This window comes from Aptenodytes patagonicus, chromosome 22 (assembly GCF_965638725.1).
Source record: "Aptenodytes patagonicus chromosome 22, bAptPat1.pri.cur, whole genome shotgun sequence".
Lineage (NCBI taxonomy): Eukaryota > Metazoa > Chordata > Aves > Sphenisciformes > Spheniscidae > Aptenodytes > Aptenodytes patagonicus.
The window spans coordinates 2,635,271-2,660,202 of NC_134970.1; the positions used below are offsets into that span (position 1 = coordinate 2,635,271).

General features: G+C 41.4%; 1 protein-coding gene across 3 annotated transcripts in view; it reads right to left on the reverse strand.

Moving 5' to 3' along the window:
- Nucleotides 1-24,932, reverse strand: part of SRGAP2 (SLIT-ROBO Rho GTPase activating protein 2) — a 114,455-nt gene that overhangs the window by 64,675 nt on the left and 24,848 nt on the right. For all 3 annotated transcript variants that reach the window (XM_076358257.1, XM_076358256.1, XM_076358258.1), the window contains exons 3-4: nucleotides 12,140-12,332; nucleotides 2,340-2,502 (exon numbers count right to left, since the gene is read on the reverse strand). In XM_076358257.1, coding sequence (XP_076214372.1) covers nucleotides 2,340-2,502; nucleotides 12,140-12,332 — 356 coding nt within the window. The remainder of the gene's footprint in view (nucleotides 1-2,339; nucleotides 2,503-12,139; nucleotides 12,333-24,932) is intronic.

The following is a 24,932-nucleotide window of genomic DNA, read 5'->3' on the forward strand; positions in this document are numbered from 1 at the left end:
CAAGCATGCTACATAGGGGTTTTATAAATGGATAGAATTTTTTTTTAATCCATGGAATATAAAGCTGATTTGCAATATTTTAACCACACACACCACATCTGTCTTCTAGCCTACAGTAGCTTTTGTACCAATTTCATGCTGCTTCTTGCAGCTCAGGAAGGTAAGAGATTCTAGTGAAAAAGCACAAGTAGCGGCAGATCCATGTTCAGCCAAATTTCTCTATTTATCAGCTGCTATCTTATTCAACCATGTGACACTCCAGATAAAACAGGATGCAATTTTTGTTTTTTACTATTCCACATGTGCTGGCTGGTTATCTAAAACCTGTTTTGGCCTTCAGCCAATTTGGTATGCCTGGCAAATAGGCAACAAGTAGTTGGAATTTAGTAACAAGTGCCTTTTGTTTGCACAAATTAATACGGAGTTTGCATTTGGTCTGTGAGAAAGAAACCAGAGGGGTATTTTGTTGATGGTTGTTTGTTTGTTTGTTTTTATTCAAGTCCTACTGCCCAAAATAAAATAAAACAGGGCAAAACCATGCTTATACAAGGAGCTGAAAATTAAGACCCTTGTTTCCAGCCAATCTAGGATAATATCAATTTCCATATACTTCTTTGCTGAGGCATTTCCTCAGCCACCTTCCTCAAGCACAGCTCTGGCTGAAATTCAGTGGGGAGATTACTTATCCTTTGGAAGGATTAGAGGAATTGAAGAGTAACTGCCATTCAGTAATCCCGTGTAAGTATCTAATCAACCATAATGTAATTACCAGAAAGTTTTAAAAGGTCAAAAAGGCCTTAGCGTGAGGTTACTTGAAAAAGAGAAGGTTCCTCCTCTGCTTGGGCAATGTCTCAAAAAAAAAAAAAAAAAGAAGTAAAAGAGAACCAGAATGTAACACTTCAATATATTTTTCATGCTCTGTGGCCATCCATTAAAAAGTCAAGAAATACTCCTGGCAATGACCACGAACACAACAGCGCACTTGCACTTATTTTCATTCTCCTATAGAAATCAGTTGCCAACACACACAAATACCTGCTGTAAAAGAGCAAATGCATCCTGCTCTCCAGGTAACACACAACGAGACGCTGCTCCTTCAAGTGCATCTTAACATGAGACATCACACACAATATCGAGCATTGTTCATTTTCTAGCAGTCTAAACTGACGGCATTAGACAGATTATCTTTATCAGTTAAAGCAATATAGAGATGTTAAAAAGTATCTGAACACTCTTTCCACAAGACGTTTCAAAAGACTGTCAAGACCAGAGTGAAAAGCCAACGAGGCCTCCAATTACTGCCAAGGCTAAAATTAAAATCTGTTTAGGTGCAAAGTCACACACTACTCACGTGACTTTTTTTTTTTTTAATATAACAACTGACACCACTGAAGGCAAAAAGATAGATATGGAAGTACGTTAGGAGGTGGGTTTTTTTAAATCAAAAAAGTGTTCCTCTTCCATTTCTCTCTCAGAGGCAGTGTGATTTAGGATGAGTCTCCACAAAAGTATTCTTTAGAAAGCGCGAGTCCTTCTGCAACCCCCTTCTCTAGGCCTTGCAACAGTAGAAATAACTCCAAGATCATGACACATTGCAAGGGAGTGGGGGAAGAGAAATTGCTTTCAAAGTTAGAATTGCAATGTTTTTAACATGTTAACTAGCAGATGTTACAGCCATTGACAAATCTCTAAAGAGACTAAGCATTACCATTTAATAGGAGTTTCAAAGCTTCCATATCACGTTTCTTCAACTGGAAGAACGGATTCTTAATAGAAAAATACCCTCCCACACTGTCCCACCTTTTTTTTCCAGGTGGAAATCAAGGGAAGAAAAAGGGGACAAGGCTAACAAAAGAGACCTCAGCTAAATTTTCTCCTTTTTCCAGAGAAGGATAATACATCCTTTTATCATCTGGCATAGTAGGAATTCTCCCTAATTTTTCTTTTAACAGTAGTTTCTCCTCTGTGGCAGACATAAATTCGTCTTTGGAGAGTTGTTCTTGATTATATTCAGAGTTGAAGACCTGGCAGGTTTCTGCTTATTTAATAAAAGTTTCAAAATGCATACAAAACTGTGAGCACGTTAAGAGGAAAAAACATGGCCTGAATTTAGACCAACAAATCTCAACTGATCACTTTTGGGAAAATCCTAAAATACTAGACAAGACAATAACTAAAGAAATCAGAGGTAAGTCAAGCACAGTTATCCACAAAGAGGCAAAAAACCCCAACATGTGTTAGGCACAGTCAACAATAAACTGATCCACCAGAAGTAATAGCTAAAACTTTGTATTTCAGAAGGGCCAAACAAAAATACAGGCGTTGTAGCACTCGGTTACCTTCTTGAATAGGCGCCCCGAATCTTCGCTGACCTGGACAAAGCGCGGGATGATGTTGTTGAGATAGATGTCACTTAGGGTGGTGTGATCCCTGCTCTCCCGCTTCACTTGATTTAGCAGGAGATTCCAGCAATTGACGGGCGATAGCACATTCTGATCCTTCCTATAAAGGACACAAAATAGAAACAAGAATTGGATAGGGCTTTACCTGAAGTGGACAAAATTATTCTGTTCATGATGTTCTATATCTATAAATGCTAGAAACCCAGCTACGGGATATATGGATTTGCTGAGAGAGAGGAGAGCAGAGGAAGGCTATAAAATGGCTATTGCACATACAGAAAATATGCCCTCAATTACACATGACTACATTCACATGGCCATGGGCTTTTGTCCCCCAACAAACAGATCAGGCAAATGCAAGCTACAGTATGCCAAATGTAGGCTCTAATTTTTTCTTTTGAATCCAAGATTTTGTGCATAAATTACAGTGCCTGAGGGAGAGCGATGGCTCCAGTGTCTGACAATAGGTTTCACAGCGCTGTCTCAGGAATTGTGACTTAACCACAATAAAAAGATTTCAAGCATCCAGTTAGCTAAATAGCATCTGCATCGGAAACAAAATGTTATGTTTCACGTACAAAACCAATTATGTGCAAGCATCTATATCTGTCCTAAGCAAAAGAGAAAGCGACGTTCATACAACAAGCTTTATTTTCTCATCTTTGAACTTTCTCCACCTTATTATGGCTGATTCACTCTGCACCCTGCAAATAAACAATACAAAGGGCAAAAGGGGAGATGAGAGGAACCTCAGTTTATTTGGATCAACATTTCATCTACTGAAAGGAGTTACGGAATCATTTCATACTAGATGAAAGCAAGGACGTTAGCAGTGAATTTGCATGGTCCTCCAGCAGCCCTGCAGCAGTGTTTGGAACTGGCAGATATAGGTGTTGTCTATAACTACATCATTTACTTCTCTCTAGATCTGTTTATCATTTGTTTACAGTACAATAATATTTATTTAGAAAAGAGTAAGTCAGATCTCTGGTGGAAAGCCAAAGCTCTTCTTGATTATTGTATGCGATTGTATCAGATTTCTTTCCACTTAGAAGATACGTGGTTTAATTTCCATTGAAAAAGGGAATATTCTGCACTAAAAAGGACAGCAATCTCTGCTGCAAGAAATGTCTGACATTGTGAAAACATGAAAATTAAGCCATGGCAGACTTTCATTACCCTTCTCATGACATCAATGGTTGGATTTGTAGTGCAATATGGATAATTTTAGATAAAGAAGAATAGTTTCAGAACAGCTGATCTTGATGCTTTGTTTCTTTTCCGTAAAAAAATGAAAAGCTCAGGCAACGACTGCAGCTTGTGATCTAGACTGCACCAAGGTTTGGAGCGTGTGCGCGCACACGTGTGTGTGTGTGTAGTGGGAGGGGGCATGAAAAGGATTCTGGGCTTTTGGTTCTCCTGGTGTTTTGAGTAAAAAAAATAGAAAATAAAATGTGAGAAGGCATAGATTTTATTTAGAGACAATATTTTCCTTCGTACTCTAATGTCCTGTACTGCAGATACTGCTGATGTGCAAAACCAGATGGAATGATCAACATGCAGAACTGTACAAGGTTGAAACCGCCAGATGTTAAGCTATGTAAATCAAATAGTTGTCCCCCGATCTGCAATCAGTGTTTGCAGCATACCGTTTGTTTTGTTAGTATGCCAGAGAGCTAATTAGTAACTGCGAGATCCGGCTAATAGAACTGTGAATCTACAGGTACTGACCAGGCTGCAGCCAGCCCTCGAAGGGCACACGTGCAGACAAGGAGCCGTACGCTCTGACTCCCGCTGAAACGGAGATAAAAGCTGCCACCACAAGAGAAGGTAACATACGCATTAAGGTTTTTTTTTTAATTTAGGTGAGACAGGAAACAACACACACCTTTCTTCCACTAAAGAGAGGGCAGGAGGAGGAAAGGCATCTCCAGAAAGAGCTCCTCCAAGGAGCAGCGCTGGGTCGGAGGTGCACACACCATCTCTACCAACAGACAAACTGTGGTTCAGGTAGAAGACAGGAAGCAAACTAAGTGAGATAGTATTGTGGATGGTCGTAAAGAGAAGTTTATGAAGGACAGTATTAAAAGAGGTTAAAAGTTAGTTGGTTTGCTCCTTTACACCAGTGATATAAAAGTTCTTTACACAGTGACCTAGTATTTGCCCTCTAAAGCTGGAAGAGCTACAGCAAGTGAAAATCAATCAACTACCATAAAAAGTTTGGGAATGAAACTTAGGAACAAAAAGCTCAGACTCTCCACTAGCTGATCTTGTTTTAGCTGTTCGAAATCCTGCCTCAAAACCCTTAACAGCCTATTACTGCTTCATCACTTTGCTGCTTCACTCTTTTCCGAAGACCAGTGCAGCCGCAGATCTCTAAGCGGCCAGAAGCAGCCCAGCTGTGTGCAGCCTGCTAACCTGCCTTCTCAGGCTTTCTACCATCTCATCTGCATGAACTGCCAACCCAAAAACTCAGCTGTTTTGATCCTTAATATCTCCCATCACGTTCTCCATCTCATTACGAATTTTTGCTATCTACTCCACTAAGAGCACCTGGCTGTTCATGGATGCCCCCACTGAGGTATCAGTCCAACCCCACCTTAAGCAGCTTGGAAGAGCTGTGAGCAACGAGGACCACGGGTTATGACTACAGACAAGAATACATGCAAGGGACCGGAGAGCAGCACAGTACGAGTGCCTTGCTTTCCAAAGAAAACTGAAGCACCAAATGGGAACCAGAAGAGATGCAATAGTTAACTGGACAATTCCCAGCTGTCCAGGCTGCCCTACCACAACACCCAAAGCTATTCTAAGGCAGCACATAGCACGAATACCAGGAGCCCATGAAAAGCATGGTGAGTAAAATTGCTGGTGTCTAATGGCGCCAGATGGGTTGTTGACACACTCCGTGTGGTTAGACATGAAAGGCCATCCTGCAGGAAAAAATAATCACAACCCCACATGCTTCCAATCCACGACCGGGATTGTCACCTTCGGGTCTGCGCAGCGAGCGCCGCACCCTGAGCTCAACCTCATGCAACCACAGCTCTGCACGCTTCAAGATTTTTCATTTAAATTCCTTTAATTTCTTGGTGTCTGTTGGTTTCGCTAACCCCTTCAGTACCTTGTTAAAATGGTCTGTCTCGCTTTTGTACAGGTTCAACGTTTTCACAGCAAGGTTTTTACAGGAAGCGAGACAAAAGCTCTCCTTCATTATTTGCTAGTGACAATCTTCCTAGCGCTGGCAAAAAGCAGATAAAGGCAGGCCTTAAGACAGAAGTGAAACAGAAAAGGAGAGAGGCAGTTACTTGCTTCAAACCTTCCACACACATTAATGTTAAAGCACCTCTAAAAATGCATCGTTTTCTGGGGTGGAACATGGCAACAGTTTTCACAACACAGAGCAGGAGTTATACAACTGTTTACAACAGACCCTTTTTTATCCTAACCACAAGCAGATGGCAGAGAAGCAAATTGCGATTTTCATTAACCATTTCAATTCTCAAAGGAGCTGGCAAATACACTCTGCTTCCAGTTTTCACGTCACCACAGAGGAGGGATGAAAAAGGGAAGAAAAATATGCAGAAAATTATACCCAGACTGCTGGGTATAATCGAGAGCAAGCTCAATTTCCAGAGATTCTGCAGAATGACTGAAGTTAGTATTCGCCCTTAAGAAGTAAAATTGATTAAGATCAACCCAAAACTTTAGGACCTGGATATGAACTTTCCCAAAGTACTGGCGACTTCACATTCACAACAACTGTTTGAGTCAAACTTCCCCTGCAAGGAGAGGAGGAGGAGGAGGAAGAAGAAGCCAAGATCCAGGTTTATTTCAAGCACTATTTATACTTGTTTAAAGATTGTGTGATGATAGTGAATCTGGAGAGTTTATTTAGGTTAGCCTAAATTACACCAGATCACAGCAATCAGGGGTGTTTGGGAGCAGGAAGAGGAAGTTGTGCACAGATTTTTAAGGAACCACAAAGTATGAAGCTCTGTGGTTTCTCGGGTGTTATCTTGATCAGGTCCTGTGCAACTTCCACTTCAAAGGTTTCAGTCGATCTCAAAAGATCAGAAGGGAAGATTGAGTCCCAAGTATATGAAACGTCTTAATTAAATTACTCATTCATACAGGGAACTCACAGACAATCCAAGATTTATCTGCTTTAAGGCAAGCAGGAGAGAGCGACAAAGGCCAGCGACACTTAGTTGGGCATTGCAAGGTAACCCCTTTCAGAGCAACAGCAGAAAAATTATCTTAAAAAACAACCTCCTCCCCCCCCCCACTAGATTAAAACAACAAAAAAACCACACCCACAAACCAGGAATAGGAATATTGGGTTTCCATAAGGAGCACAAGACGAAGGAATGAGTCTGATGAGAATGAAAATATTACTAAATAGAAAGAGAGAAACATTTAAATTAACATAGGTACGTCACATCATCCGTGTGAACAGAAAACTTCTCCAACCATCCTTCCTTCGAACTGAGGTTTTTGAAGCAAGTTCCTGGTGGTACATACAAAAACTGAAGTTTCCTGTTCCACCTCCCTGCCCCCCCCAAAATGTTCGGGATCTGTTTCGTAGAGGTGTGCAAAAGACATTTCCAGACCTGGTACATCCCAAAATAGTGATCAAGATCCTGGGAACAGAGAAACTGATGTATTTCCCACTCTGCGGAGTAATCTGCACGCGCTACCTTTCCCATCTCAGCAGGGACCCGCAGGCTCAGGTCTCTGAGCTCTACAGGGTACACACTCTGCAGTACTGACCTCATGCCCAGCTCACCTGAACTACCTGCTACAATTAGAAATGAGGTGAAGGGACAGATGAAAAAGGTATTTTCAGATCTGTGCAATTGTCAAGACATCAGAGCTAGAGCTAGACCAAGTGTTAGAGCAGAGACATAATTGTTTCTGTATATACTTTTTCAAACCTGTCTGAATTTTGTCCTCTGCAGTGTGGTCCATAAGAGCAGCTACAATCATACCAACCAACGCAGTGCGATCCCGGGATCGCCGATATGATGAAAAACACCACAAAGATCCTCCTTGGGGTTTTACATCAATTTTTGCTGGTCATGTATCCCTAGCTCTGCGGGTTCAATGAGGTCACTGGATAAATGAATGCTTCATGCTTAGAAAAATCTTCCAAATGTTGTTATTTGAAAGACTCAGAAAAATGTTCAGGACTCAGCTCTATCAAAAAGAATCACAGGTCAAAATAGCCTATGACAATATTTATCAATTAAAATAATAGTAATAAATAACAACAACAACATAAAACTTAAGTCCACATGATCCAAATGCTTTTGTTGATACCTCCCTCACAGCCTGCATCATCTCTCCTTCAAAGAAATCATTTCACTTTTAAGAAAACTAAAGTTGAACTTCTCTGCAAGCTGCTCATTCAAATCAACATTTGACTTCCCCTTAAAGTCTTCCTGACACAGCTCAGTGTTAACTGCAAATTTTGAGAATTACAAGCATGGACATACACGCTGCTCCCTGCCCTTCTCTTCCAAAAGATTCCAGTTATGAACATCTGTTGTTTACAAGTGCTCAGCCTGAAGGTTGCCAGACTTATTCTGCATCTTCTACTTCAAGGCAAAGGCTGCCAGAAAGCCATCTGAATTTCATGCTGGGATATCCTGGACATTCAGCTCTCCAGCTGACAATTGCTACCCAGTATCCTACTTCCAAAGATTATCTTGATTTAAAATACAGCCTTAAAATAGCATTGTCTTTTCATTTTTTCTTTTTTTTTTTTTTTCCCCTTTTTTCTTTTTCCATTTTCTCCCTGGAAGGGAATCACTCAAGGTTTGCCACGGTTTTTATATTGTTAACTGATTATTTGAATAGGCAAATGCCTTCAGGACAAGATCACATGAAATAGGAGAACTGAAGTCTGGAGTTAAAGGTCCCAGGGTTTCGCTGCAGCAGGAGAGTGCCTTCCTCTGAGGATGGAAGTCAGACCCACACCCAGCGCTGCTGCCTACAGGGACCCCCGAGACCCAACAGGCAAGACGGACACCTGCTGAGATGGATGCTCCGATTTAACTGCTACACAAGAGACCTTTAGTTAGGCAGATCTTTAAGGAGCGATGACTATACCAAACTTGTGACCAACAAGCTCTTTTAACAACTGGAGTTATAGGACTTGGGCTGTGAAATGCATTTCTTTTCCTCCAGTCCTTACAACTTGTGCAAGGATATTTACCAACGGGTACTGAAGAAGCCTTACCAAATACATACATTTTATATGACTATTCTCTTTAATAGTCTGTTCTAATTGAAAAAACATTTTTAAAAGCGAAAAGGCAAAGTGAGGTCTAACAGCCGTGGTAGAGTAGTTAAAAGCAAGTAAAACCTGGGATATATCCAACTGTCATCAACTCGTATATCACCTTGGCTAAACCAATCTGTTCCCCTTCTTCGAAGATATAAAATGAGAATAACATACACCTACCTCTGCAAATCATTTTAAGATGCTCCAGTGAAGCTAGCTTCAAACTGTGCAATGTGCAAGCACCCTTTAAGTCCATCACCAGCTATACACAATTTGCTGTCAAGACCCAGCCACCTACATTTCAAAACCCATACAGAAAACATAGCCACCTGATCAGCTTACCCCCTGATGCAGCCACATCTAAGAAAAATAAACCCCATGCAATGCATTTGTTAGAAACCCAACACAAGTCTGCACTTCACATTGCTCTTTCCTTTAAGCGTGTGCTTTTACCAGCTTGGAGATGGATGGTGGAGAAAGCCACACAATCCAATTTCAAGGGTCAGACTGAAGCCTCCTGCCCTTGACAGCATTCCCTTAAATGAACACATTTGGAGCAACTTGGCAATTACATAATAGCTATTGAGTATGAAAGCACATGCAAATTACAGGGTTACTGCCTGACAGATTTCCTCCTTGACAGCATGTTGAGATCTAAAAACGGCAAGTGACATGGTAAGCAGTCACTGAATGATATGGTACCTTCCGACATAATTATCATGTTATCGAAAGAACATGCTATTACTGTATATTTATAGGGTCACAGCCAGGCAATTACAGAGTAGCCACCCGCCTGTGCGCATCTCGTAGTCATGTAATACCAGGCTCCTTAGGAGGAGAGATCGGATGGTTGGCTTTGATCAAATGGTCTTCTGGGGGCTTCCAAATGAGAATACAGCTTCAGCATCTACAGAAAAGATACCAGCCAACCTACTCTTCACTATTCAGACAGAGCAGTGTTGGGGATACGTAATTATAATTGGAATTGCTTCCTCACTGATCCCTGTGGTATTCTGACACATTTCTGAACGTTACAGCCAGCAGACTGAACAAGTAATAGATGGTGGAAGGTGTCCCTGCCCACGGCAGGGGGGTTGGACTAGATGATCTATAAAGGTCCCTTCCAACCCAAACCATTCTGTGATTCTGTGAGCTACCCAGGACAGACAGCTCTACAATCGTGTGCCACTGCTGTGACAAAAACTGCCCACACACCCAGCAGCCTTATAGTTAAGAGTTATTTTTTTCCCTTATTCCAACTCTTGACCAAATTAACAACTTGTACATTTGGGACTCAAACCTTGCAGGGGTAACGTATTCCAAGAGCAAGATGCTTTTCTGCCAGGAGCTACCTGCTGCTAATGTCAGCGAAATCAGGAGCCTGGGCAGCGTTAGCCCTCTCTCTGCAAAGCGAAGTGAAACAGATGCTCAGTAACAGGTTTCAGTGTTTCGGGCAATGCCCTGGACTTCACCAGAAAAGCATGGACATTTCATTCAGAAATTCAAGTGAAAGTTTTATGTGCTGATAAAAATCACCCATCCAACTCAGGCTACACTCAACAGCCAGGATATTTGAGGTCAATTTTGTCCAGGTACAACTTTATAAAGCCTATCTAAAGTACAAACAGCTCAAAAAACGGGGGGTAGGGGTCAGTGAGGAAAATGCATTAGAACAAACAAAAAAAAACAAAAGACCTGCAGTATCACAGCCAGCATATTTAATTCACATGAAGCACGACACCATGCAGGATTCTGTTCAACTATAGTAAAAACTTCCACATTAAAATTCACTCTAAATCTCAAAATAGCAAGTAAGCTATACACAATTTTCCCAACACTGAAAGCTGAATACAAAAGCATTTCTGATGGGATGTTTCATATCATGTAATATAAAGGAAATCACCTCAATTTTCACAAAATAAACTGAAAGAGACCAATCATAATGCAGAGGAAAATTATAGTTTGAGACATCATTTCTTTAGTGCCATCTTAAAGGCATGTGCAGAATATGCACAGCTTATAGTTATAAGAACACTTTCACTGTAAAGGAAAAGAAAAAAAAATACTTAAGACAATTACAGCTCTATAGCTATGCAGAATAACTCTTCTCCAACCTGTCAAATAGCTATGCTTGGGAGTCGTGCTTTCCCAACAATGTAGCACAATGTGCGTTTCAAATGAGAACTGAAGTAAATGGCATCAAAGCTGTACAGAAAAACTAAAATGGTGCCTACTTAATGGCTTTCACAAAAAGAGCTTCTAGTGGAAAGGGAAAGCTAATATATCCCCATATCCCTCCAAACACAGCAGCAACAAAAAAACCCAAAACCACAGATCACGGCCTGACCCAAGCAACGCTGAAAGTCAGTTGCACTTTGGGCGGAGGCAGACCCAGATGGATCCTTTCAGACCAATCTGTCCAAAGCAGAAATGATTCACATCCCAAGGCTGCTTTTGCTCGGTGTTTTCCCCCAGCTGCTACCCTGACAACAAAACCTGACAAGCTTGTGCACTGCCCAGATGTCAGCTACAGGAGACCCGTGGCTGTGGCTCTGTGCTGGCCACCTACTCACTGGGCTGATGTCTCTGTGCCATGCAGCCTGCACCAGCCCCTTCTTCACCCACAGGTCCTCTCCTGCATCCCCTTTCCTGGGAAAAGCACCTGTGTCCCTTCCTCCAGGGAGGAGTCAGTAGTAAATAAGAAGGCTTTGAATCCACAAAACCACATTCGATACGTGTCAGTCATCCCAACTCAAACAGCTAAGCGGGGAACAACCAAAGCAGTATGGTCAGACCTACCTGTAAATAATGTTTCAAGCAGGTGAGACAACTGATTGTCAATAAGGACATCTTTAAATTTTAATTGAGTCCCATCAGCTTAGTATCTAGGGATTCCCTCTCCCACCCCCCAAATGGCACAGTTCTATTTGGAAGTACTATTGGCCTTATTTCTCTACTGTTTTGAAGTGATAGTAGCAGAGATACAACACTCAAATCCTACACTGAGTATGTGTAGGATATTGAAAACAGAGTGCTGCAGTAGCAAATCACAGCATATAACAAATTAGAAACAGTTACTCTCAAAAAAAAAAAGAGACCAAAGCCACTGACACTGAAGGAAATCCTGGCTTTGTCCATCAAATCTAGTGTACAGCTTTGCCCACCTTCCCAAGAAAATTACTCCTTTTAGATGTGCCAATTTTTACCATTCCATTCCCTATTGACAACAGATGACCTACCAGGAATTACTGAAAAGAAGCCAGGAAGCAGGCTATGTAGAAAAATGAAATGGGTTCTGTGTTTAACACAAACTTGGGAAACATTTTGTTCTGACATTCACAACAGTGCTGGTACCTACATTCACTATATCGGCTCTCTTTTTGCATTCCTACCCTTGTGACCACATCTACAGGGAAAAAAGGACAAAAACAAAAGGCAAATACTCTACTTGAATTGCTGGTCTTTGGTGCTCCTAGTTTTAGCCAGGAATCTCTCGGCCAACTTCTCCAAATTCCTTGAGTAATCCATCTCAATCTCTGCCTTCTTGCGGAAGAAATCCTGCAAGTCCTGCAGTAACTGGACCCGAAGCTCACACTGTTGGTCAAGGCATTTCAGCTGCTCTACCAATTGGGCACGGATCTCTGTAACAAATAAAAGCACTAAAGATTAAACAAAATCCCATTAGAGAAAAGACCATAAAAATTCTCCAGTAAGATATAGTTAAAAATATATTCCCTCATTAGTAATACGTCAGCAAAGCTCCATCATGATTAACTGTATCTGCAGACAGAAAGTGATTGCAATTGCATCTCGGATGCACCGGCTGCAGGAAAGCCATCCAATAACCTGCAATCCAGTGCACAGATCTACAGCAAGGCTTTACTGCTGAACAGTGCATCAATTACAAGCGTCAAGTGCATTTTTGGCATCAAAAAGAAGTGGTCACTGCCTAAAAATGTACTGAATCTCAGTCTGGAAAAAGGACTGAATGCTGCAATACCCCACGTCAGCTCAGAAAATCACTTCAGGGAATTTCTATCAAATTCCTTTGCAGACTACTCTTGATGCAGAAACAAGACGTTGCACATACTGGGGCACTCCCCAAAGGCACCGATTTCGGATTATTCAGTTAGTTACTGAGTCTCCAGCTGTGCAGCTCTCATTATAAACCAAGCCATCGAAACAGATAAAGACAATCCCTTTGGAGAGCCAACATGATAGCACTTCCCATTAGGGAATTATCTCCAGGAAAACTGTTTTTCTTTTTAAAATATCTGCAAGTAACATATCTATGTCTAAAAGACCCATAAAACGCACAGATGTAGGTGTTAATATTATGCATAATTGTTCCTGAAGATATCTATTTGTATTTACACAATATTTTACAGTTTTCAAACATTTTACGACTATGAAAACTTCTCACATTAGCCCTTTAAGCCAGGGTGTTGTTCTCCTTATCTTACTGATTCTGAATTTGAGGGACAGAATAGCGAAGTGACAGATAAACAGGGCAAAAACACAGCAGAAATGCACCAGTCCCTTAGTCTAAAAATGCAGAAATACTCAGTGATGCAGCTAGTAGATGTTATTTGGCTTTTATACAGGCAATAAACTCAACATGAAAACAATGAAATATGCACTTTCATCTGAAGATCTTTGAGCACTCAAACTCTAGAGATGCCTGCTATTGCTTGACTGTTATTGCTGCTCTTTCCAAAGGTTTTCAGAGATGTGTTGTTCCAAGCTGAATTCAGAATCGGCAATAAAATAAGTAACATTCAGTTCTTCAGCATGCACAGCTTTGTTTATGTCTATGCATTGCAACTGCAGGCACCCACGACTTTGTCACCACAACTGAAGACTACAAGGTAAAGGTAAGTATCATCTTCCAAATGCAATCTTTTTAATCAACTACTTCATTGCTAATTCCCAAGATAGGTAATAATAGAGGCCAGCCTGGCCTCCTCAGTATGCTTGTCCTTTGCCCAGAAAAAGCATACCATCTGGACCTCCAAGAGCTTTACTCTTGCCATGCACTATGAGTATCGGTTGCCTTGAACTGTGCTCACATCTGCAGGAACAAACGGTTTCAGGGAGTCCAGGATTTGCAATGAAGAAAGCATGCATCTTTATTTTAGGGACTCCAAAACCCAAAACACGTGTATACAAATACGGCTCCTAGTTAGGCTTGCCAAAAAAAAAAAAAAAAAAAAAAAATCTGCAAAAATGTGGGGTTTTCAAGCTTGAAGATGACCTTGATTAGCACTTTAATTTGGTAGTACCACATCTCTGAGACTGTAGTACCCAGGGGCTTCTATAGCTTTCACCGCAAGGAGAAAATACAGGCAGCAAGGTCGTAACACAGAACAAAACGTAGTCAAAACTGCGACGTGTGGGCAAAGCTGGACAAGTTCATATTTTTTCTTAGGAGAGAATTCTAGAAAACGGGAAACTTCTGTCTTCATCAGGAAATAGAACTACAAGCAAATACACAGGCCTGAGCTGTCCACATACTTCTTTAATCAAAACCACTTCAGCACACCCATTTCTCCGGGCCCAGGGAAGCCCCAGCTACACTTCCCTCTCCAGCCCTGGCAGCTGCCGCAGGAAGGGTGCGGGTTCACCCCTGGGTCCTCCTGGGAGGGCTGGCTGCAAGGGTGCTGCAGAAACAAACCCAGAGGAAGCTACAAGGAACCTCTACCCTACAGCGCTCGCAAGGGCACAACCCTCGGTCCGCAGGGAAGGCGGCACGGGGAGGCACGAGCAACACTAGGTAAAACCTGTGTATTGCGTTTCTTGCAAGTTTGTAAGATTTCTTTGTTTGTGAGATTTCTTTGTTGTTTGCTCAGTTCCAGCCAGCAAAAGTATTTCAGGATTAGCAGGGGCTGGGAGGGGCACAGGGAAAGAAGAAATACTTATGTACATTAGATCTGCTAGCACTTATTTAAAAAATTTGCTGCTTGATGCTCAACATATGCTATATACATCTTCTCCATTCAGCTCGGTCCCCAATTACAAAACTACTAATGGATTTGCAAAACTGCACGAGTGACAGGTTTAGTCCATTGCAATGCAAACAAGACAACCCCATTCTACCTGTGGCTTTGTCATTGAGACTTTCATAAAGAAAAGAAGGTGAGGTAGCTAGACGATAATAGCACCAAAATGCGCAGTAACACAGTGTTTCCTTGCTGCAATGAATCAGTCTGCCTAGTCCTTAACCTCATCTGCAGGTCTGGCATTCAAGAAAGAACATCCTTAAAGGCAAGAAGTAGTAGAAAGCTCTTCCTCCCTTTGTGTCTTCTCCTCCACCCTTTCCTCAACAAAAGGGATGGTCCCAACATAGAAACAACTCTATGACCTTTTCAGAAGTCATTGGGCAAAGACGCTAATTTTAATAAGCTGTGGCTTAGTTCCTAGACCCATGAAAAGGTATCACACACACACACACAAGGAAAATACTTGAGCGGATCTGGCATTTTCTGCTAAGCAGATAATGAACGAGACACAGAATTCAAATGCAGCAAGTATCTTCATTGAGTATGATGTATTTGCACATTTAGGGCTTGATCATCTGCACAGTGTTATTTTTTCCTGAAAAAGTCAGCATGGATGAACAGTAGGCACCACATTTAAAAAGAAGATTGGAATAGAAATAGAAAATACCAGATACAGCTCAGACAGGTAATGGTGCAGCTACCTACCCTTCTCTGTGCTACAACTGATGGATCTTTTATGAGGGTGACAAGCTGGCAAACCCTGAGGTTTTCCATCAGTCACGTTCTCAACTGAGAAACTAGCTCCAGGAGAAAAAGCAGAAATCCAGAGGACCACTTCCAAAAAACTAGTAGTTCTCAAAGACTAGAAGGTCAGCAGAGCACATGTATTTTAATATTAAAATTACAATGAAGCTCAAGCTCTTGATTCTCAAGGTGGGATACTTCACACACAGCTCTCCTGCTAAACAGCAGCAAGAACTAGCAACCTTTTCCTTTAGTAAGAAATGTGATATCAGCACTTTTTCTTTATAAATAAACTCAGTGTTTTTTGAGGGGAACAGTGACAGCTGATCAGGCTGCCCGCAGGGGAACAATAAGCTATTCAGCTCCAGCTTATCGAGTCCGTGGTGCTGGGCTGGAGAAGGGCAACCTTGCTCATCTTTCAAAAACACATCACACAGTACTTTGCCACAAAATAAAATCAAGAATGCAGGAATTTCCTGAGGCTTACTGGGCTTTCTAGAGTATAAAGTGTCTGCTTGTTTTCCCATTGCTTACACAAGCAAAAGATATTTTTTTTCAGACTTACTCCGAGAACATACCACGGCAGAGTCAGGCTGTGCATGCTATAACCCACAGGTCACCATATTACACAGGACCTTTTTATGTCTGCAGTCACAACCACCACTTTAATTTTGAATTCACTGCTTTTGCATCTTTTAATTTACACAGGTTATTGGGTTAACAGCCACTTTAAACACCAAAAAGCCTTCCACCTCCTTTCCTTTTCTAAAACTTGTAGACCTTAGCAATCCCACCCACTGTGATCATTCAAGAAAAGGAACAGCATCCTAAAGACTGTGCTTCTGCTGCCAATGCTTCAAGTACCTGAAGGTGAATAAGCACATTTAATTCAAGGTCAAGATGCCTGTAGTAGAATTAGGATTAAACACCAGGTACTCTTATTCTCACACTACGCCTTGCCCTGTATTGCAGAATCCTTTCTATTGTATTTCAAGCTCACGTGGCTGACAACTACATAATTAAAACGTCCCTAGTAGCAATAGAAAAGTTTTCCATCCATTTAAAACAAACCATTTATTCACTTCCATTGCCAGATCATAAAGTCACCTAGGTCACAGAGGGCAAGAGCATTGAATAATGCTAGACAGTTGCATAATTTTACTTTTATCCTTTCTGCAGCTACCTTTTCAACATTCCCTGTAGCACTCAGCAGGCATGTCTAGTTATTAATGAATTCAAAGGACAAGGAAGGATCTTCTACCTTCTGTATTTTAGTCACATTTGTCATTCTCACCTTTTATAATCTATTTGACTTCCCCCCCCCCCTTTTTAAACTTTGAAGCATATAAAGTATTGATAGGCACAAATGATACTGCATTATCATGAAGGTAATCGTCCCTGAATAAAATGCTGGCATTTAAGCGATGGTGCCTCTAATACTTCCATAGAAAGGTCACCACCAGTAGTTTCCATCAAAGGCAAGTGAAGAGACACACTACATTTTAAGCTACCACCACACCTGGTCATATCTTTAAAAAATATGGATGATCTTCATGAATTGATTGTTCCTGCTTGAAAAAGCCTGCTAGTTTGAAGTAGATGAGTCTCTAGGTGGCTAGTTACCTGACAAATCCAAGGTCCCAAAACATTCCTACCCTACAATCTTGGGAAGGATCCAGTAAACAAAATAAATAGTAGGTTATCCTGAATTTTAAGAAACTACACTTTTTTTTTTTTAACACTTGAGCAGATTAGAAGAATTGTGGTGCAATTATGGACCTCTACTGAACAGTGGGGGCTTCTCAAACTACACCAAACAGAAGAGAGTTTCTGCAAAGCTCCTGGCAGGAATTTGCGCTATCATAAAACAATTACGCCCAGAGCAAGCGGATATATACACTCTGACTGGAACTATACCTGCTCTCTTCTACAGCATGCAACATTCAGCTTCTGAAAAAGAATTTACCAAAATTACTTTTTTTTGGCTTAAGCATCCTATAAACTAAAGTTGGAAGTACGGAAACAAAGAAATTTCTGTACCAACTTGTTCATTCTTTGGTAGGTCACGTACAGAGCTAGAAGCACAAACTCAGACGCAGGAGACCTCCTTGCCCAGTCATCTCAGAGAATCTGAGCAACGTTCCTGCTCCAAGCAGGATCATCTCCCTCGGCAGGGTTTCAACTCTTCCCAGCGATAAGCTTTAACTGCTCTAACTGGATAGCAACACGGTGAATCACAGCCTGCACAGCACAGAGTACCAGGAGAAGGCACAAGCAGCCTGAGCTGCTTTTCAGGATCTAGCTACATCTCCATGTATCTGCTCTGTAGCTTTCTCAACATGTTCCCACCCCTATCCCAAATGCCATGCTGTATAAAAAGATGACAAGCTTGGGAAAGGAGTGGGATGACAACAAAACAGAACGACCAACCCCCAGCTCCCGCCCAGATTAAACAGCAATCCTCTCACCCACACAAATCCGCTCCAACTGGCAGAGCTGAACTCCAAAACCTTCTGTGCCCCCGCCTCGACTTAGTGGTCCCCCATGGCTGCTTTGCGAGGAGCGGTCCTCCTCCCATGTTAATGTCATATAAGCTGAATACAAGCAGGAGGCACATCAAAATCAAAGCAAAACAGAATCAAACCACGAATGGGAAGGTGGAAATCAGCAGATTCAAAACCTTCACGTGTAGCTCAGTTACCCCTGACTTTTCAGGACCCCCGCCCAGCACATAAGAAGCAATTACACAGAAGGATTGGAAGTCACCAAGCATTAAATTGCACGCACAGCTCTTAACACAATCTTATCTTTCAAGCTACTCAAGCAGCATATGAAAGACAAAGCAGTCCAAAATGAACAAAATCTCCACTTCATACAGAAGGCTGGAGCAGTAATTTTAGATCTTGCGCCTTGTCTGCGATGAGTTTCTTAAATCCCCATCTCCTGAAAGCTGCCACACACTCGGGTGCTGAACATCAGAGTAAGACGGCAGCGGCACAGCATCCACCTGCCTCCCTTTGCCAACCCCACTGAAGTTCAGGTTAAGATTACAGCTTAGTTTGAAGTTAACACTCCATTCAATTTCAAAAAATCAAAACCAACCAACACTACAGCTTCAAGTAAAAGTTAAAACCATTTAAATATATAAATAAGTTTTAGAAAATGCTTTGGATTACATGTTTTTACATATTCCCAGCACATTACTAATTGCTAAGAATTGTTCACATTTCTCCTACCAACATGTATAAGACAGGCTGTACTCCAAAACTAAAGAGTATATAAACATATATAAGAAAGACTTTGTAGTTTTGTGAAAACAGCCTCAGTATTTTTTTTTGGACCACGATTACAAATAGGGCTGTGACAAATGACAGACAACAGCCCAACAACCCTGACTATGGCTGGGAGGTTTAATGACTTAGAAAAGCCTTTATACAGTAACAGTGAGAATTTCATGGAACAAGCTGTGTTGCTAGCCGAAACCTGTTGATCATCACAGCCTTAAAAATCTCACTGGTAATCTAAAAACTAGGCTTTGAAGTGAAAATTATATAAGAGGAGGAAATACAGTCTTTTGTTTAAGACCACAGCCAGGAGGGAGACTCAGGTTCAGGTTCATAATCCTGTCAGAAACTGCATGGCCTGGAAAAGGTAAATTTTCCTTTAAAAAAACCAGGATATTCCTTACCCATTTGAGAAATATTAGCATTGGGTAATACACATTGAAAAGAATCCCTTTATAGTTATAAATACATAAACAGAATTGTAGGAGGAGTTAGTAGCTGAAATTCTTTCTAATACAGATTGATAAAACTGTTTTGAGGTGTAAAATGAGCGCATGAAGTTTTGCATTAGTGAAGTAAAAGAAGAGGACACGAGACATGCTGAAAAGCAAAAATTCAGGCTAGTCTCAGTGAAGTACTGAGGACACTCATCTTTTATTTTCATACCTACATCATAATACATTTGCATCACTAATTACTTGGGTCTGCCAGCTTTTCTAGGCACAACAAAAGTGGCCCTTAAAGGAGCGAGGCAGTCGATGCTTTCTGCCTTTATTACAGTTGCATAATGCCTCCATCACAAGTGGTAGCTTGGAAATTTTATAACTTTAAGCACCCTTCAACTAGAATCCCATTGAACACAGCAAGCCTATACATTGATTTTCCATACCCATACAAGAAAAAACACTCATCTGCAATTCACAGACTGCAAACTGATGCAAGGCTTCAGATCTGCAAAGCTTTTAAGCAAATGCTCAAAATTATGCAATTAAACATGTTGACAAAGTTGTCAAGGCATTTAATCCATGCAGAATTCAAATTAAATATTTAGATTTTTTTTTTGTCTAATGAAATAGCCATGAAAGTCTCCTTTGCTATTATCAAAACACAGCCCACGCTGTTGACTTTTCAGGGAGGACATTTAAAAACAGAATCCAGATTAAATTACCCTGTGCAGGGATTCACTGTCCTAATTCCAACAGCAGAGCGTGGGTAACTCCTCCGGTGCGCACGAGCAAAGCCCTCAACTTTGTAATTAATCCATAGTGTGCATAAAAACCCTGATAGAGGTAACACATCCAAGTACACCGGGCAACATTATATTTTTACGTTCTACAGCTGTTTATTCAAAACAAAGAAAAGTTTATCAATACATTTCAAATAAATGAAAACCCAAAACCTACACACAAGCACCAGGAGCATTACAACTACTTCTGCCTACAGGAAGTTTCGCAGCTATTTTAGGATTGTCTGTACCCAGTTAAAGATTTCCCCCAGATGACATCAAGCCAAAAAAAACCTCAGACAAACCTTTGCTTATGCTTTCCCACTTTCTGAATGCTGGATAAAGTACTATGGACAAGCAGTAAAACTACATTTTATCACTGGTTTGCAGCATGGATTTTTATAATAAATAATTTTAAAGTCATTTTGACACGCGGACTATTAGCGTAATCAAAAGCAACACACACCAGTTCGTATTTTCAGTACTCGGACAATAGCTCATGCTGATGAACTCTTTGTAGCCTCCAGTAATGAGCATCCCAAGCGCCTGGGCGCTCTGGGAGGCAGAAATCACTTTGGGCCCATTAAGCAACCTGAAATAATATGTTCTCCAAACAACTTTTTAATAGTTATTTGAACGGCTTCCTCTCATGCAGGGTGACGAAGCCAACACTGCACAGATGGCCAAAAATTTGGTGAACATTTTTAACGTAAGGGGTTTTTTTCCTGCTTTAAATGCCCTTTCTGCTTCTGGCCCAGGGCAAACCAAGTCTCCCTGAAGCAGCAGACTCTCAGGTATTTTTCATCACACTCTCCTACTGACTGCTCAAATCCTTCTCCCAGAAAGAAGAGATTCTTTCCTCAAACCTGCTGTGTTAATTACAAAAAAAGGTGGTTAGCAGTGCAAGGAGCCTGGACGTGTGCTCCCAGTTATAGGAAGTCAGTAACAGGGAATAAATGCAGTAAGGAATAAAGCTAAGCACATGCCGGACACATTTTCAATCAAATTACTCCCGATTTCTCACGAAACCAAGGCTGGCTACCACTAAAATGTAAGTTTCTGCATCCTTTTTGGGAGAGAGGACAGGAGTGGGGATTTCCACTGAGTATTGCACAGGGCACTCACGCTCTGAGGAAGAGCGGTTTAACTCCTGCTCCCCCACCAGCCCCGGGACCAGCCCTGTCCTCCCCGACCACCCTCCCATTTCCAACACAGGCTGTGCTGTCCAGCACACTATTGACACCACTATTTAACATTTTAAACACCACAAGAAAGTATGAAGGAATGAAATATCAAGTCCGGGGAAGGCTCATGAGCGGTGATCATCTTGGGCTTCCTTAGGGAGCATCAGTGCGAGAATTAATCAGACTGACCAAAAAGTGTGGGAAATGTGCAGAAACACCCTTCAGAAACCACGTTAATTCATTTGCAAGCAATGAGCTGCCTGGGCGTGGAGACAGGGAGGGAGGGGAGCCAGGTACTCACGGCTCTTCATTTCAAAACAGGAGGAGATTTGAATGAAGAATGCTGTACTGCAGTGTTTCATGCTGCACAAAGGAAGTTAAATTCCTCTGTAAAGGGAGAGGCTGGCACTTGACTTCAACAGAAACCTCTCTTTATTCTAGAATGGAAATGCATCAGGAGGAGACAGCAGAACAGGTCCATGAGACAAAAGCAGAGTTAAGATGCTGCTGACGCAGGTGAGCTCCGCTAGCACTGGGCCCACTGGCTCCCGCCCCGCGGGAGCAGTCGCAGTCCATCCAGCAGCTGCAGAAATGTTCACTTCCCGCTCCCCAAAACACACCCCTCGAGTGACGGGTGGCAGAACTTTTTTGAAAAGAGCTCAAAAATATTTGGGTGCCTATTTTTTTTGCCCCAAATCTGTGAATACTCCAATTCAGAAAGGTGGACTTTAGGGTTAGGAGAAAGGATTATCTTTTTTTCTTCTCATTTTTCAAAATAATTCCGGCACATTTTCCCAACTATTATTTCTAGTAGTTTCTGCTGTGCTTTCCTGGCCTATTTTAGAAATAGTTTCTCTTTGCAGCTCCTCAGCAGGCCTTCCTTCTGAAGTCTGCTCCCCTGCTACACAACGCAGAGGAGCTGTTTAATAGCCACAGCTCCAGCCCAAGACTTTACATATATCTTCGTTCTAAACGTTAAGATTTCCTCTACCGGTAGTGATTAAAACAGAAGGGAAACAACTGCTTCTTTTGCCTTCCAAAATTTTTTCTTGAAGTGTTTCAGCTGCAGTATGTCAAATATTGTGAGGGGTTTATTTTAATGGTGGAACAGTACTAAACTGAATTGAATGATTCATCAGAAACGTGTAATGTGATCATTATTTCTGGCATTTGCCATATGTTCCTACTGCCTCAATTCACTGCAGGAATCCCAAATTAAACTCACTATATGCTATACATCACTAGACTACCACGTTCCTATGCACGCACACACAGAAACATCTACAGGTGAGAAAGTAGCATCCATACACACACAGACACATGAAATCCTCCCTAGTGCTAATTGTTTCCTCAGGAAAACAGTCCAGGGATGGACCAGATTCCCCAGACCCAATCCCCAGCCGCCTTTGGTCCTGCTGCAAAAACTTAGTTAATTTGACATTATAATTTTCCATTTCTCTATCTGTTAAGGGTGCTCCAAAGGTTAAGTAAAGTTTGAAGTGCTGAAAGATACTCGGATGCAAGAAACCGGAAGAAATATTAATATGAAAAATTGTTACTTCTTCCCAATTCATAAGACCTGGTAGTTACGCTCTTAACACATGAGTATTTCATGTAACATAACATCAAGTGTATTTTTCAAATCAATAAAATTGCTAGAACAAAAGTGGCAATTTAAAACTTATATGTTTTAATCTCTTCAATGAAAGGAACACTCTTTCGTGAATTATGTCATATATTTACAGCTACAAACAGAATGATTAATGCTGGTGTCTAATTTAATTTCTCCTCAAGATTTCTTCTCCTCCCTCTTCTCTTTGGTAACTAACATGTTCACATGCATAAATGATTGAGAAATAAATGAAGAGGAACAAAAAGGGACGTGTAAACACTTCTCAAGCACAGCACAGTAAGCTAAATTTCAAAATCACTTCCATCAGACTGCCAAATTCCACGGTTGTCTTAGGCAGCTAGGGGAAAGACAGATAAATGTGGGGTTGGTTTTTTAATTGCATCAATGATTTTCATCCCTGCTTTGTGTTTAAGTTGACATTTTAAAGAACCAACACCAATTTACCTGGAATATTTCTTAAAGATCTAAAAAAAGCAACAAGGTGAGGCTTCATTTTAAGATCCGGTAACTATGTAACAGTGAAAGATAAGCTTGGGTTAGTACCACTATTCCAGAGGCATCCTGAAGCTGCCATGGAAACAAAAACCTTTCCCCGGTACCGCCAATACGTTCCCCTCCCGGTCCTCGGTCTCGTTTAGATAAACCACACTTCGGAGCTGCCACAGTCTGAAAGCAGACATCAGATCTGAAGCACTCCCGCCTCCTCGCACACCTCCCAACTCCTGTAGCTGAGGGTCCCCAGGAGATCCGAGGCTGGATGTGCTCCTGGTTGACTGCCACATCGCAGTGGGGACAGACCCACCTGGTCGGTCACGAATAACCCAGCGAGTGCCCAAGCCAGCTGCAGGCCAGCATCCCGGAGACTTGTACAAGTGAACCATGAGGGATCTCTGCAGCCCTCCTCCTTCTGTTCCTGTTTCCCTTCCCGCTGGAACACCAGGTAAGGTCCTTAGTCCATCGAGAAGGAAGACGACTGTCCAAAGAAGTCAACAAGGTGAGTCAAATATATTTCAGCAGCCCGATCTAGTCGTCACTGCCTCCCTGTCAGTCCCGGCAGAGACACTGCCGTGTGTGTTTCTGGGAGGCTTTGAGAACTATTAATTAACCATAAACATTCCAGGAGAGGTGAATAATAAGCATCATTACAGACATTTCACAGATGACTTCAACAAGATCAAAAAGGTCCAAGTTATTTGCCCATGGTACCAGTGGACACTGATGACAGAGCTAATTTCCACCAGAACAGCCTCTTATTTTCCTCACTGTAATAACTAACACCTGCCATTAAACCAAAACCATTACATAAAATCAAAGTAATGCCTCTTTAAACTGGCATGAGAGTTTACGATAAATCAGTCTTAACTGTTTACATAAGAAATCAAATTGGAGCATTGTTTTTAATTCATATATAGCACAGCTGAAAAACAGCAGATATAAGCTTAATTTAAAACCACAAAAAAAGTTTATGTAAAAATTTTGTTCCAGTCTCCCTGTTGCTCTCTGGCTCAGGCTTTGTTCACATTCATAAGAAGTTTACAGCAGGAACACTCAATGAAAGCAAAGGGATCCCAGGAAGGCTTTTCCTATATAATCATAGGAAACACGGAAGTCGTTCCTTTAGAGCTATGAATATTCAGCAGTGTAAGCGGAGGACTGCTGTCTTTAAGGGAACTTACATTTTACTCCATAGCACCTCTTGTAAAGAGGGGAAATGAATATTTGACTGAGCCTGCAAAGCTCAAATTATGTGAATCATCATTTTTCTCAGTTCTTTGTCAGCTACAGCAACACCCATTAATCAGCGCAGCTTAGACCAGACCAGGAACAAGGAGATGCTTATTTTTCAAGTGCCTTTGTCAGAAAACTGACATTAAAACTCAGGTCCTCCTTTTCACACACACACATGCACACACACTTTATCATTTAGAAATCATTTATGTGGCTCCAACTTCTACAATAAATTACTCAAAGTTCAATAAAAGCAAACCATACCACATAACACTGTTTGGAAGATGTATAAGGTTCCACCCAGTTTTTGCACAGTAGGTAACTTCTGCCATAAAAATAAAATTAAAATCCTCTCTGCTCCCCCCTCCATCCCCTCTGGGGAAAACCACCTACTTCCCAGGAAAAGCTTTTTCCAAAGAAACACAGATGCAACCCGCCACACAA